The sequence below is a fragment of the Schistocerca gregaria genome, chromosome 6 (genome assembly GCF_023897955.1).
Source record: "Schistocerca gregaria isolate iqSchGreg1 chromosome 6, iqSchGreg1.2, whole genome shotgun sequence".
NCBI lineage: Eukaryota > Metazoa > Arthropoda > Insecta > Orthoptera > Acrididae > Schistocerca > Schistocerca gregaria.
The window spans coordinates 248412197-248426746 of NC_064925.1; the positions used below are offsets into that span (position 1 = coordinate 248412197).

Consider the following 14550-nt stretch of genomic DNA (forward strand, 5'->3'; position numbering starts at 1 on the left):
AAGATACGAAGAAGATGGAAGAGGAGATAACTGGGAAAGCCCATGAAGAGGTTCAAGAAGTTAAGGAAGAATTAGGGATAAGGATGGAAGAGATAATGCAGAAGTAACAACAATGTGAAGTAGCTATTAAGGGACTAGGCAACAAACAGACTGAATAATTTCGAAATATACAAAATGCAATAGCAGTGCAGGTGCAAGAAGATAATAGGCAGATTGCACAGGATACACAATGTTTACAAGGCAAAATCCTAGAATTAGAGACAAAAACTGAGGAGATTGACAGAAATACTGATAATGCAACACTAGCTATATGGGAAGGTAAAGTACTAACATTAACGAGTGGTGATAATAGGCATCCATGAGCTCATGTGAGACAAAAATATAAGCCAAAGGGATCAAGGCACCTGACAATTTTTGTGAGAAGACTGAGAGGCATTTTTTCAACACTTTTTTGAGGCAAAGACAAAATTCAATTTGTGATAGATAGAATGGAACGTGAAGCTTTTACATGAAGAGTGAAGAAGGAAGACGAAGTTAGTAGTTATGAGCTGTCTGAAGGAGAGTTTCTAAAGAAGTCCTGATCAAAGAGTAATCAATGTGCAATATTGGAAAACCTGCTACATTGCAAATCTCTTAATAATTGGAAAGGTACCTTGAGAGAATTTGCTAAGCATTTATGAGAACTGAATGAAACTTCAGAGCAACCCTTAAATGATGAGATAATGATTTCTGCAATTAAGAGAAGATTAAGTTGGAGGATACAAGAAACTTTGTCCAGAAACCTGATTAAAGATAGAGAAGCCCTAACAGAGATATTGGTGCAATTGTAGCCTACACTTGGGCAAGAGAATAGTCAAGCAGGTGAGTAGTACCAAAGAGAAGAGCATTACCAATGGAATCAGTTTAATAATCAATCATTCAACCGAGGAAGGGGTCACAGTAGGTACTGTTGATAGTGGACCTATTCGATCCCTTGCCTGTGCCAAAAGGAAATTACACCTAAATTCTAGTTGCAGAAGTATTAGTCGAGCACTCCGTGCACCAGAGGGTAGTCAGTGTTGTTGGCTAAGTGAACAGGGCAGATTTTGAGAGGACAGCCGGCCATGTTTACAACTGTTTAACGGCCAAATGTGTCACCCAAAGCCGTGGGCTTGACCTCCAGCAAATATGGTAATGGTGTTAACTAAATGATTTGTTTGATGTTCATTTGTGCACCGAGATTGTGCGACAACCATGCGGGACACCCACAATTTGAATTAAAGTGAGGATAGTGTGTACAGTGAGACATGAAGAATATTGGCATGCGACAACATTAATAGGCGACCTGTGATGATTTAACTGTTATCACTTTGGGAGTAACTGCCTCATTTGTGCTGTTTAAACAAAAGATATAGAACATTAAGAACAAACTATGTACCAATTATTGCTACCTGACATCGTAATTACCTTTATTGGAATTCGTATGAAACAACTTCCATGCAAATATTAACCGATCGGCCTTTATCAGTTGCACATGATCAAACAATTTTTAAACTGTTAGGCTACCATCCACTAGTCAATAATGGTGGGTTTAATAGGGAGTGTTCCAAAAGGTACAGTTCAGTGCCATAACTTCATGAGTTGGGGAGGACCAAGTAAAACTGCTTTTGGAGGGTATGTTAAAGTTCTGGAGGAAAAAGTGGAGGCGACCTATCAGATTGTTTCAATAGTAAGAATGCCAGCAATGAATACATCAAAAAAGGGTTTTAATAGATATAGGATGATTTTTTTTTCCACTGTGCACAAACTATATGAACTGACTGATGAGAGGATATGGAACAAAAAATGTCAAGTGAAATTATGTCTGGAAATGCATGGTTTCCATGTTAGAGACCTTTTATTAAGTCATACATTGTTACAGAGTCTGCGGTCTAACATGCACTGTACCATGCAGCCACAGTTACAATACGCATTGAAAATGGTTTCCATGGGCCTCAAAGCAAGCATGTACACATTTTAGAATATTCTGTCTCACACTTTCACATCGAACAGGCTGCATCCAAACAGTGTCAAAGGCAGCATGAATACACTGCTCCAGTGTCTCCACATCTGGAATGGGCTTTGCATACACAACACTTCTGAGATGGTCTCATAACCAGAAATCGCACAGATTGAGTTCCAGTGAAGAAGCAGGCCATGCAACTGGACCTCAATATTTGACCCATCAATCAGGGAAGACAGGATTGAGATGTGTCCAAACATTAACGGTGAAGTGGGCTGGAGCGTCAACATATAGCACCCACATAATGCTTCTAATTATCAATGACACTTCTTGCTGCACGGAAAGCAAAGTCATCCAGCAGAAGAAGTTCTGTTAGGTGACATATAAGAAGCAATGGTCCCAAAATATGGTCACCAATTATCCCAGCCCATACATTATGACTGCATTGATGCTGATAACATGCTGTCTGCATTGTGTGTATTGTATTGTATGTTAACCGGGGACCTAGCAATGACAGAGAGGCTCCGTCCCTGCTGCAGTCGCAGAGGTCCACAACCCCACGATGACTACCGCAGTCCACTTCACCCCTCCGCTGCCCCACACCAAACCCAGGGTTATTGTGTGGTTCGGCCCCCGGTGGATCCCCCAGGGAATGTCTCACACCAGATGAGTGTAACCCCTATGTTTGCGTGGTAGAGTAATGGTGGTGTACGCATATGTGGAGAACTTGTTTGCGCAGCAATTGCCGACATAGTGTAACTGAGGCGGAATAAGGGGAACCAGCCCACATTCACCAAGGCAGATGGAAAACCACCTAAAAACCATCCACAGACTGACCAGTTCACCGGACCTCGACACAAATCTGCCGGGCGGATTCATGCCCGGGACCAGGTGCTCCTTCCTGCTCGGAAAGCTGTGCGTTAGATTGCAAGGCCAACTGGGCGGCCTGCTGTCTGCATACTATCCCACATATGACTGTTATGAAAGTTGGCCTCATCTGTGAATAGGATGGATGACACAAATACTGGAATCATGGTTGCCTGGTGAAGAAACGAGTGACAAGACTGCTCCTGACATGGAAAGTCTGTCACTAGTAAGCCCTGCACATGCTGTAAGTGATAATGGTAGTAACATTTGTCATGGAGAATGTTCCACACAGTCATCTGATGTACCCTGTACTGGCAGACCAACTGCCTGGTACTGACATAGCGGTCACCTTCCACAGTATTAATAGCATTTTCCTCCAAGTCTGGTTTCTGAACATTTCGGGCACATTCTTCATAATTTTATGCTTCCTGAAATGACCCTGTCTCAGACAAATGGTGAATTACTGTTGCAAACATTGAACGGTGTGGTTCTGATGACAGGGACAGGTTTCCTCATACAACCTTACTGTCTGCCACCCATTGCCATTTGCCTTTCTGTAAATAAACACCTTGTTGGCAAGCTCTTAATTAGAATATCAAACCATTGTGTACAACGCCATATCACATCCACTACGAGGTGAGTCAGCAAGAGAGGTGAACTAGACACAACATTACCAATTGCTGTGGCAGGAGAGGGTGCTAGGGCATAACGTATGAGGAGCAGTACCACCCTCTAGGAGGAAACCATGCATACTGTAACTGTGGCTGCATGGTACATCACTTATTACACCGCACATTATGTAACAAAGTATGATTGAATAAATGGTTTCTAGCAAGCAAACCATGCATTTCTGGACATAAATTCATTAGTCCTTTTTGTTCCATAAATTCATTAGACCTTTTTGTTCTCTATCCTCTCATTGATGAACCCACAGAGTTTGTTCACCGTGGGAAAAATCACCCTGTATTCAATTGCAGTAAGTAGCTTATACATGTGTTGATACAAATAGTGTTCACGTCATTTTTATGATCTGCTGGAGGAATTGGTCCTCAAAGGAGAATTAATTATGGATAAAAGTATGGTTGGCAAGTGCCCACCCGGCTAACCTCGTGGTCCAACGTGCTGCTTCCCGAGCGGGAAGGTGTACCTGTCCCCAGCACGAATCCGCCTGATGGATTAGTATCAAGGTCCGGTGTGCTGGACAGGCAGTGGATGATTATTAAGGTGGCTTTCCATCTGCCTCGGAAAATGTAGGCTGGTTCCCCTCATTTAAACTATGTCAGCGATTGCTGCACAAACAATCTCTCCACATACATGTACACCATAATTTCTCTACCATGCAAACATCTGGAGTTACACTCATCTGATATGAGATGTTCCCAGAGGGGTCAACTGGTTTAGGTGTGGGGTGGGTGGAGTGCTGTGGCCTGTTGTGGGGTTGTGAACCACTGAGGGCTACAGTGTGTCGAAGCCTCTCCGTTGTTTGTAGGTCTCCAGTTCAATATACACAATACACAATGGTTAGCAAAAAGGTTTACAGGTCTTAAAAGCCACAGTGACATCCAAGGACTCTGTTGGTAGTAAGGCAGGAATAGTGGACATGGAATGAGGGAGACGATTAGTGCCTTGGTCATAGGAAGGGAGACTGCATGCAACTAGTAAGATATATTGGTAATGAAGATAGTGATTTTAAACTGGGAACTTCGTGACCACTCAGAACTGGTGAACCAGATGCAAGACCTGTGGAGTAAGATTTTTGGAGTTTTTTGTGGAGTTGATAGTAGGTGAACAGCGGGATTGTTAGTATGGAGAGGAAGATGGATTCATATGGGAGGTATTTGGATAAACCTAATGTTCCGAGGAGCTTTTTGCCGTCATGTTGGGCATCTGAGATTGGTTCCCACTAGTAAAGTTTAAAAGCTGAAGTGTCAGTTGACAGTAGCCTTAGCCAGATAATCCGTGGACTCTGTGACAATGGGGGTACACCTATTGTCTGTAGAAAGAATGATAACAACCATGACAATTTTAAAATTAGGTTCATCAGATACTGTAGAGAAACTTCTCCTAGTTGTCTTAATTTCAGGGATTAAAATGACTGTGACAGACCAAAACTACAGTGCTTGTGATAATTACAGGTTTGTAAATGGTGGATGTGACAGGACATCCTACAAAACAGAACTATATGCTTTCTCTGAAAGGTATTTAGAACAGATTGTTTGGAGGCATTATGAAAATATATTAGATCTAATGACAATAAATAGGTCTAACCTCATTGAGGACTTCTACTCTAAAACTGGTATCAGTGACAAAAAGACGGTTTATCAAAAAGTTTATTAAAACTGCAACACCATGAAAGCCTCATACAACAAATTGTCGTGAATGGTAGTAAATGCTTGGACATGAAAAACATTACAACATAGCCATGCGAAGTATGCAGGAGTAATGGCATCTATGTTCTGTATGTAAGGAAAGTTCTTTTGATAAGATTCTGCTAATGGAGTTGTTGAAGCCTTAATGTGTTACATTTTTGACAGCCAAACATGTATAATTTAGCATATGCTCCCCCCCCCCCCCCCCCCCCCCCCCCCCCCCCCCCATCACCACCACTTATTCACGTATTGTGTTCTGCACTAGTTACTGTTCCTTTACATAGACTCCACAGCACAGAGGATCCCTCCTATTATGAAGTGTTTACTAGAAACAGAAGTTAGGTCAATGATTCTTTAAATCTGAGGCACAGTTCCTCCTGTCCAAAGCTAAAAGTTTAAAGTACCCTCTTGAGCTATGTTTTCACTGTCTCTTTGACTAGTTTACTGAAGACGTAAATCTTCCCAATTGTTTTAGTTCTCCTTTGTACTTTACAAATCATTGTTGATAAACTGTCTTATTGTCACTGATACCAGTTTTGGTGTAGAAGTCCTCAATGAGGTTAGACCTATTTATTGTTGTTAGATCTAATATATTTTCATAATGCCTCCAAACAATCTGTTCTAAGTACCTTTCAGAAAAAGCATATAGTACTGTTTTGTAGGATGTCTTGTGACATCCACCATCTACAAAACTGTAATTATCACAACCAACTATATGATGATTAAATCCTTCTCTAATGATGAGAGTATGATTGGAGAATATACAAGGGCATGCTGAAAAGTAATGACTCTGAATGTTTTATGTGAAAACTCTCAAAGCCTTATTAAATAAAACAAATGTTATTTTAACATTCTATGTCTTTATTCTTCATGTCTACATATTTGCAGCCTTCTCCTGCTAGCAGGCTCTGAACTGTAGCATGTAACATGGTGGTGTGTAAAACAAGGATGTCAGTGCCAAAGAAACAGCACGCTCAAATAGAGTTCTGAAGTCAAAGAGTTCATCCACACATGGAGGACCATCTCCTCCAGCATGACAATGCCGGACCACACATGAGAGCTGCAACATCTGCAACAGTCCGATGCCTTGGGTTCACTACTATTGCTCATCCTCCATACAGTCTCTCCTTGGCCCCGTTTGATTTTCATGTGCTTTTAAAACTTAAAGAACGCTTTTGAGGACTTCACTTCCATAGTGATGAAGTGGGGCAAGCATGAGTGAGATTGTGGCTCCATCAACAAAGTCAAACATTCTACAGTGATTGTATCAGTAAACTGGTCTCTCGTTAGGAGAAATGTGTTTGCAGGAAGAGTGACCATGTTGGGAAATAAATTGGTAGACATGAAGAATAAAGTGTAGAATATTCATGAAGTCGGTTTTATTTTTTAAAAAAAGCTTTAAGAGTTTTCACTTAAAAAATTCATTACTTTTCAGCTTGTCCTCATATGTATTAGTGTGCAAAGGTTTCATCTAATGTTATCTGTTAGTTCTGGGACACAGTCTGTTGGTTACTGTCAGGACCCAATTACACATTAAGTTCACCCCTGAGGCCAAGTCTTTATTAAACAATTTTGAGTGCATGGGGGCCAGTTCTGGGCCCTCTGTTGCTCTCCTTGTATGTCTATGACATCTCACCTTTACCGTTCCATCATAAATGTGATACTTTTAGTGACAGCTTACTGATTTCCTTAGGTGCCACAACAAAATATATGAATACTGCAACTGTCCAGATGAATGACAATCTGTCTTCTTGTTCACATGGGTACAAAACCTGTGACTAAAACTAAACACAAATAATTTAAATATCTCAGTACACATTAATTAGTCCTCATTTATGTGATTGATAGTCCCCTTTTCATGTTGACAGTACCGTGGTGCTATACTAGAATACTGTGAAGATTAGGGATGCAACTTTAGATAAAAATCTCAACCAGACACAAAACTCTATCCTACTTGCAGGAAGACCTTTGCTAGTTTCAATGCTCTCCAGGAATACAGAAATGTATTTTCACAGAAATGGAAGCTTGTGCAGTTATTCGTTTTTGGGAATCCAATCCAACATGGTATAAGTAGTAAAAAGTTTAGACAGTTACAGCTAACAGTAAATGCTGGCGTGTTTTAGCCACTTGTTTGATTCTCTCAGTGCCTCATACACCTAATTAGGATGTAGTCAGACTAGCTACATGACTTCCACACAATGTGTCAACTTCATTGGGTTCTCAGTGTGGATTCCCATAAGTACCTCACATCGTGCATGTAGTTAACTGTCATCTCTTCACAGTTTCAATCAGTTTCAATATAAGATCTCACGCGCTTCCTATTCTAGCTGAGGCCATCTATGAAACAAAAATGCCTCACACTTCTTCCTATTTGTTGCTATCCACATATGGACATCTACCTTGAACTCTATTTACAGTTCAATACCCTTCTGCATTTAAGAAAAATGCTTCAGGTCTTTCTTTAGTCATCCTCAAATTTTTTGTCCCAAAACTTTACTCCATCAAACAAAATAGCAAATGCTGGCATATTACTCTCCCTCTCCAAGCTTTTATATGATATGCACTGCTACATTATAGCCCACCCTATAAATCTATCTGTTATTCTACTATGCACAAACAAATTGATTTTTTCTCTTGATTATAGCTGTTCCATTTTTTACTATTTCTGTCATAAACATTTCTCAGAGTAAGGTGCCTATGCCAAAGGTAAGACCTCTAATAACATATGTTTCAATAAATGCAAAGAAACATTATGTAAAATGCCTAGTTATGTATAAGAAAGGGCTTTGTGATCCTAATCTTGCCAGGATAAATCAGAAATGAACAACAGAGCAACCTTTACAAAGACACACCAAATGCTGCAGGAAGCCTACAGTTAGGAGTGCTTACACCATACCCAGTGTTATGAATGGCTCACAAGGTTTTAAAATGGCCAGACAGACATTAAAGATGACCTTCATTCAGGACGTCCTTCGACGTCTACCGATGACACTCATGTCAGGAATGTCAACGAAATTGTGCATGCCAATCATAGATTGACTGTCTGAGAGATTGCAGAAGAAAGTAACATTTCAATTGGATCATGTCATGAAATCCAGACACATCAACTTGGAATGCATTGTGTTACAGCCAAGTTCGTCCCACAGCTCATGAGTCAAGGCTAGAAAGACCTTTGCCTTGCAATCTGTGAAGAGCTTTGTATCACACAATTGAAAACAAGATGTTCCTTAAGAGAATCATAACTAGTGATGCTATATGGGTCTATAGCTATCAGATTGAGATCAATGTTCAGTCTTCTCAATGGATCAGGAAAGGTTCTTCACAACTAGAAAAATAGGTCAGGTCAAATGTCAAAGCCATTCTGATAGTTTTCTTTTTTTGACTTTGAAGGATTAGTTCATCATGAATTTGTGCCACAGGGACAAACTGTTAATTGATGGTACTCTCAGGATGTGTTGCAATGCCTGTGAGAAAATGTGAGGAGGAAATGATTTGAAATGTGGTGACACAAAACATGGTTCTTGCACCAAGATAATGCATCCACGCACTCATCCCTGTTGCTGCACGACTATTGCACAAAAAACAAAATCAATGTGCTGCCTCATCCTATGACCTCTCCAGATATTGCCCCTTGCCCAATTTTTTGTTATTTCCAAAGTTGGAAACTCCACTGAAAGGATGAAGATTTCCAATGATAGATGAGACAAAAGTTTCGCCGATGGTACTTCAAATGATCCAGCAAGAGGTGCAACAAAACTGCATCTGAAAGTGGAAGTAGCATTGAAAAATGGAAATGAGCATTTGGCGTCATTGGCCAGGAGTCCCCTTACGGGGTAGGTCAGGCCTCCTTGGTGATTGGAAGTGGTGTATCAATTGTGGAAGAGAGTATTTTGAAGGAGACTATGCACAATAAGTAAAAGTTAAATGTAGAAAAAATTTGTGGACAAAAGTCCAGAATTTTTTGAACAGACCTTATACATACATTTTAAGTGAACATGTGATCAAGGTTAAGCATAGGCATACAAGAAAACTCAGTGGTTTATTTCTACCTCTAGATGCTTCCAAATATCAGAACTGCATACCTTCTCTCCCAATTTATATGCTAAACATCTTGTTATTGTTAGTCAATATAATTCAGCTAGTTACTTTATTTCAGGAAGGGATATGTAGTCATTTGGGAAGACTACAGACATTCATGTTGTCCATAATGTTCAGTTGGAGGACAGCCATTTTATACCTGTTTTTGAAGTTCAACTAGACAATACCATAGGTGTTTACAATACAAGAAAAAGAAAATGGGCATTATTGGGGGGCTTACATATTACTCCATATATTTAGTACTGTGTGGTTTGGAATGTGCTGTCAGTAGCCATGTTATTGCTGGATTAGCTCTCAGAGCTGGATGAATCCACACCCTGTCCTCATTGTCAGTGCTATGTTGAGGTGAACGGATAATCAGTACATACTAATGTTACAGGGCTCAAGTGGATGTAAGGACAGGCTAAGCCTTTAGTTACATTTAACTGCCAATACTTACCAAATGCGTGACTTATGCTCCAAAGAACATTGTGATACATAAAAACAACCAACAAACAGAAAAATGTGAAAGAAAAATGTTTTTGTAATAGGAGATTACACTCAAAAGCAAAAGAACACTAAACTACCACACAGAATACTTCATTATTTGTATCACCAATCAGTACCAAGCACAAAGGTTTGTGTAAGATTGGTGTAGTTACCATCTGCTGTTAAAGCCTTTGTTTCATATTGAATGCAATCTTAAAACTGTGAAAACTAATTGACCTACAGATGAATACAACAGCAATAGTTGCAATTTATCTGCATGATGACAGGTCAAATCACCATGTCCCACTATGGAGAAACTTACTACTGGTTTGCACAACAAAGCATGAAAAGGCATGTTTCCCTTCATGATCTGTCAACAAATAAATCGGTTACAACTGGAGCTGTTGTGTTTATCATTATTAGTTTAAAGTTTCAGACTCAATTGCCACTTTTCTAGTATGGAAAAACTTACGGTCAGAAATAATCTCTGGCATGGTTCCAAATATGTACAAATTACCTGTAAGACTACTCGGTAGTCTATGTTTCCTTCTTTTGTGATATAACATGCAGATCCTTGAGCCTCAGGAACTTCCTCACCAGCATAGGTTATATTTGAATCTGTCTGAGAACGGGTTAAACTTGGTTTACGTTCTTGGTTCAACAAACTTCCTTGCAAGCTTATAGCATCAAGCTGACTGTCAACAGAACCCTGTTTGAATGATACAAAAATGTTCTCTGTAACATACTTATATTACAAAGACAATTAACTGGTACACAAATATAAAGCCCACATCCAGAATTTAACATTTATTTTCTGTATCTTCTGGCACAGTTATAATAAAAAGGGATGGATTGCTTAAAATTATACACAGGCTGGGGCAAATAAAAGTGGTGTGGATGAGTGGAAATGATTGGACATGAAGGTATACATATAACCACACCCTGACACATACACCACGTATACACCCACCATGTGATTCAAACCGATCTGCACTGAGTCAGTGTAACTGGAGCAGTGCAAAGGGGATGATGGTACTCACAGTGGTGCAGTGGGTATTTGTTGTGGAGAGTTACATGACAACAAAGTTGTGGAAACAGTATGGTCAGTTGTTTGCTGAGAAGTTTAATGATGTCAAAGTGCCAGCAAAGAATGCCATGCAATGCTTCCTCTGAAAATGGCAGCAGGCAGGATCTGTTTTGAACAAGTCAAAAAACATTTCGAAACATGCCCACACAGCATGTGGCTGCTGTTAACCAGAAAATGCTTCAGAGTCCTACCGAATCAACCCGATGCCTGTTGCAAGAAACTAGTATATCACTTCAATTGTGCAAACAAATACTCCACCTGGACCTGCACATGCAACACTATCATGTGTCTGTTGTTCATGCATTAAAATCAGCAGATGCTCCTCAGTGTCTCCAATTTTGTGAGTGGTTGTTTACTGAGATAACAATGAATGGCTTGAACATGGATATGTTCTTTATGTTGAATGAAGTCGGGTTTTACCTGAGTGGATATGTCAACTCACAGAATTACCTGTTCTCAAGAACAGTATAACTTCCACAAAACACTATTGCATGATAAGAAGGTTGGAGTTTGATTTGCAGTGTCTACACTCTGCATTATTGGTCCCATCTTTTTCCATCACGTACTGACTGACACCGCCAACATTTTGAAATCATCTGTGGCTGCATTAACTGAGGAGGAAAAGACCTACAGTTACTTCCAACAGGATGGAGCAACCACCCATACCGTTGGCCAAACCTTTGAGAACATTTACACAATCTTCACACCTGTCAGAGTAGTTAGTAGAGGCCAGTCTGGCTGTGGCTCTAGCTGGCCACCCATGTCATCTGATCTGTTAGTGTGCAATTACTTTGTGTGGGAGCCCTCAAGTCTAAGGTGTATCAGAACCACCCTCATGGTCTTCAAGAACTGCAGCAGAGCATTTTGGATGAGATTGCAGCAATTCCAGAAGTCCAGCTTTGATCCACCTTCAGTAACTTGCTGACCAGAGCCCAAAAGTGAAAAGGGATGAATGGTGGTCACTTTCAACATACACTGTTGGTGTTGTTTGCACTAAAAGTTTCTTGTGTAAAATGAATCAGCTGAATTAAGAGAACAATTGAAATTTAAAATTGCTGCAAACAAATATCCCCTATTATCTGGCAAAACTGTTAAGGCTGCTAGTAACTACACTTGCCTACAGGCCTACAAATGTGAATGGTGTACAAGGCAAATGTATGTCATGTAAGGATGAAGCATTATGTTACAGTGAAAATTATTTGCTGTAACACGAGTACATTACAACATTCTCATAATTCAATATATCTGTAGCAGTAATTACATATGACTTCAGGTTAAGCTCAAACAGAAAATCACATGAAATGCCATCCAATTTTGTTTTCTTATTAATTCGTACTATTCATGTATTAGACTTTCATAGTGCACATATAATATCATAAACTTGCCTACAGGCCTACAAATGTGAATGGTGTACAAGGCAAATGTATGTCATGTAAGGATGAAGCATTATGTTACAGTGAAAATTATTTGCTGTAACACGAGTACATTACAACATTCTCATAATTCAATATATCTGTAGCAGTAATTACATATGACTTCAGGTTAAGCTCAAACAGAAAATCACATGAAATGCCATCCAATTTTGTTTTCTTATTAATTCGTACTATTCATGTATTAGACTTTCATAGTGCACATATAATATCATAAACTCATGAACATATGTGCCAAATTTGTAATAATGATGAATAAAGGAAGATTGACTATTGCACAAATGATAGAGGTTATGTTACTATTTTTGGAAACAAAGAGTATCATAGAGAGAAAAAGACATATTTCTGTTCTCATTTTACTACAACCATCCTACAGACAATGTTCAGATTATTTTGTCTGTTTTAAAGTAGTGAATACATTTTGAAGAGTAATATGCCATATGCAGTTAGTGTTGTATGCCAGAAAACAATGAAGCAATATAACTGGCTTTGACTCATATGCCCAGGTAAATCAACCTGAATAGCCTGAATAATTTACAGCAACAGGTTAATTTCTTTCTACCAGATCATTACAGCATGTAAACCTACATAGAAATACATCAAGCAAAAATAACAGCTTTCCTAATTGGATAATCAAGAAGTGTAGTATCATAGAACCCCCAGGCCACCAACAGAGATAAACCACCAGGATGATGTTACAAGTGGCAGTCATGTGAGCAACAGTCTCAGCTTCTACTTCTACTAGTAGTTCTATGCTTCTAGTGAGCATTACATGTTGCTAATTGGTTGCTGAACATTATTGCTCCAAGTTGTTGACAGTTAGCTCTACTAGCAAATATTCAGGGCGTATAGATGTCTGCCCATGTCAGGTCTCTGCTTATTGCTAGCCATGGCTGTAACAAGTTGTCAACAGTGTAGCAGTTCTTCATTATAAGGCAAGTACAATATATTTATTCAAAATGCATCTGTGTCAACTAATCTTTTGTTTGCCTGTCCAGTTTCCTACAGTGAAAGATCCTCTGACCATCTTCCACCCATTTATCATTAGCAACGGGGACATAACGCTTGTTGATGCGCAACAGAACATCTAGCGACAGACTGTTGGACCAACGACCCCACATCATTTTCCTTCCTTTGTCACCTATTCTTCTTATAACTTATTTGACATTTCTGTTTGTGCTTCTACTATTTCTGCTTGTGGGCATTTCAGTCCGTGCTTACCACTTTTGCTCAGTTTACTTGTTTGTGCTCTGTATATTGATATAGCTTTAGCATTTTTTGCTTTGCTATGGCTAACCGACTGCCTCACGCCAAACACACGCCTATCTTGCAATTAGCAGTGCCACAATTGCAAGCGCCTTTGGCACTGATGTTCAATCTAACACAGACTCTTTAGTTAGAGATGCAACAAATGAAGCAGCTTACTGAGATGATGAAGGACTTCATTCAAATACAGATGGAAACCAATGAGACTTCCAATCAGATGTCATCAACTATGGCAGCACCACAATTTATGCAGCCATCATTGGTGCCTCTATTTTGGCCATTTGAAGAGGATGAAGAGAATTAAGTTGAGTACTTGGCTCAGTTTGAAGCTCATCTATATGTACAACAAGTACCAGGTACTGTTAAACAATCTTTTTCTTACCAAAGGCTGGTGCGTCAGTCTATCGATTCTGCTCCAAACTATTCCCCACTTCCCAGCCAGAACTTGTGAACTGAGAGGATTTAATCCAAGTTTTAAATAAATATTATGATGAGAACGTTGGGGTGGTGGTTGCCAGGTTTAATTCAGACTAAAGAAGCAATCAGGACAAACTTATATAGACAATCAGTGACACATTTGAAAGCGCTTATTAGGCAGTTTAAGTTTAAATATCAGGCTCTGCAGGCACCATCAGGCAAGCGTTATCCCGTACGTGCACACTAGTTGTTCTAGGTGTGCGCGTCTGCTGGTGCGTCGGCCTGGGGCCGAGCCAAGCGGGTTGCGTAAGGATGTGAGAATGCTTCTCTACCTGGATTGGAATCATTCGCCGACCGAGATGTCATCACCTACAAGACCTGGCATTGTGGAATAGATGCTAAATCCCAATCAAGACTTAGTTATAAATAAAATAGAAAGAAACTTCCACGTGGGGAAAATATATTAAAAACAAAGATTCCAAGACTTACCAAGCGGGAAACCGCCGGCAGACAGGCGGATGGATATGTGTGTGTGTGTGTGTGTGTGCAAGTGTACACCTGTCCTTT

General features: G+C 39.8%; 1 protein-coding gene across 4 annotated transcripts in view; it reads right to left on the minus strand.

Annotated features, from left to right (window-relative positions):
• Nucleotides 1-14550, minus strand: part of LOC126278568 (protein unc-80 homolog) — a 953735-nt gene that overhangs the window by 515495 nt on the left and 423690 nt on the right. For all 4 annotated transcript variants that reach the window (XM_049978772.1, XM_049978771.1, XM_049978773.1 and 1 more), the window contains one exon: nucleotides 10301-10492. In XM_049978772.1, coding sequence (XP_049834729.1) covers nucleotides 10301-10492 — 192 coding nt within the window. The remainder of the gene's footprint in view (nucleotides 1-10300; nucleotides 10493-14550) is intronic.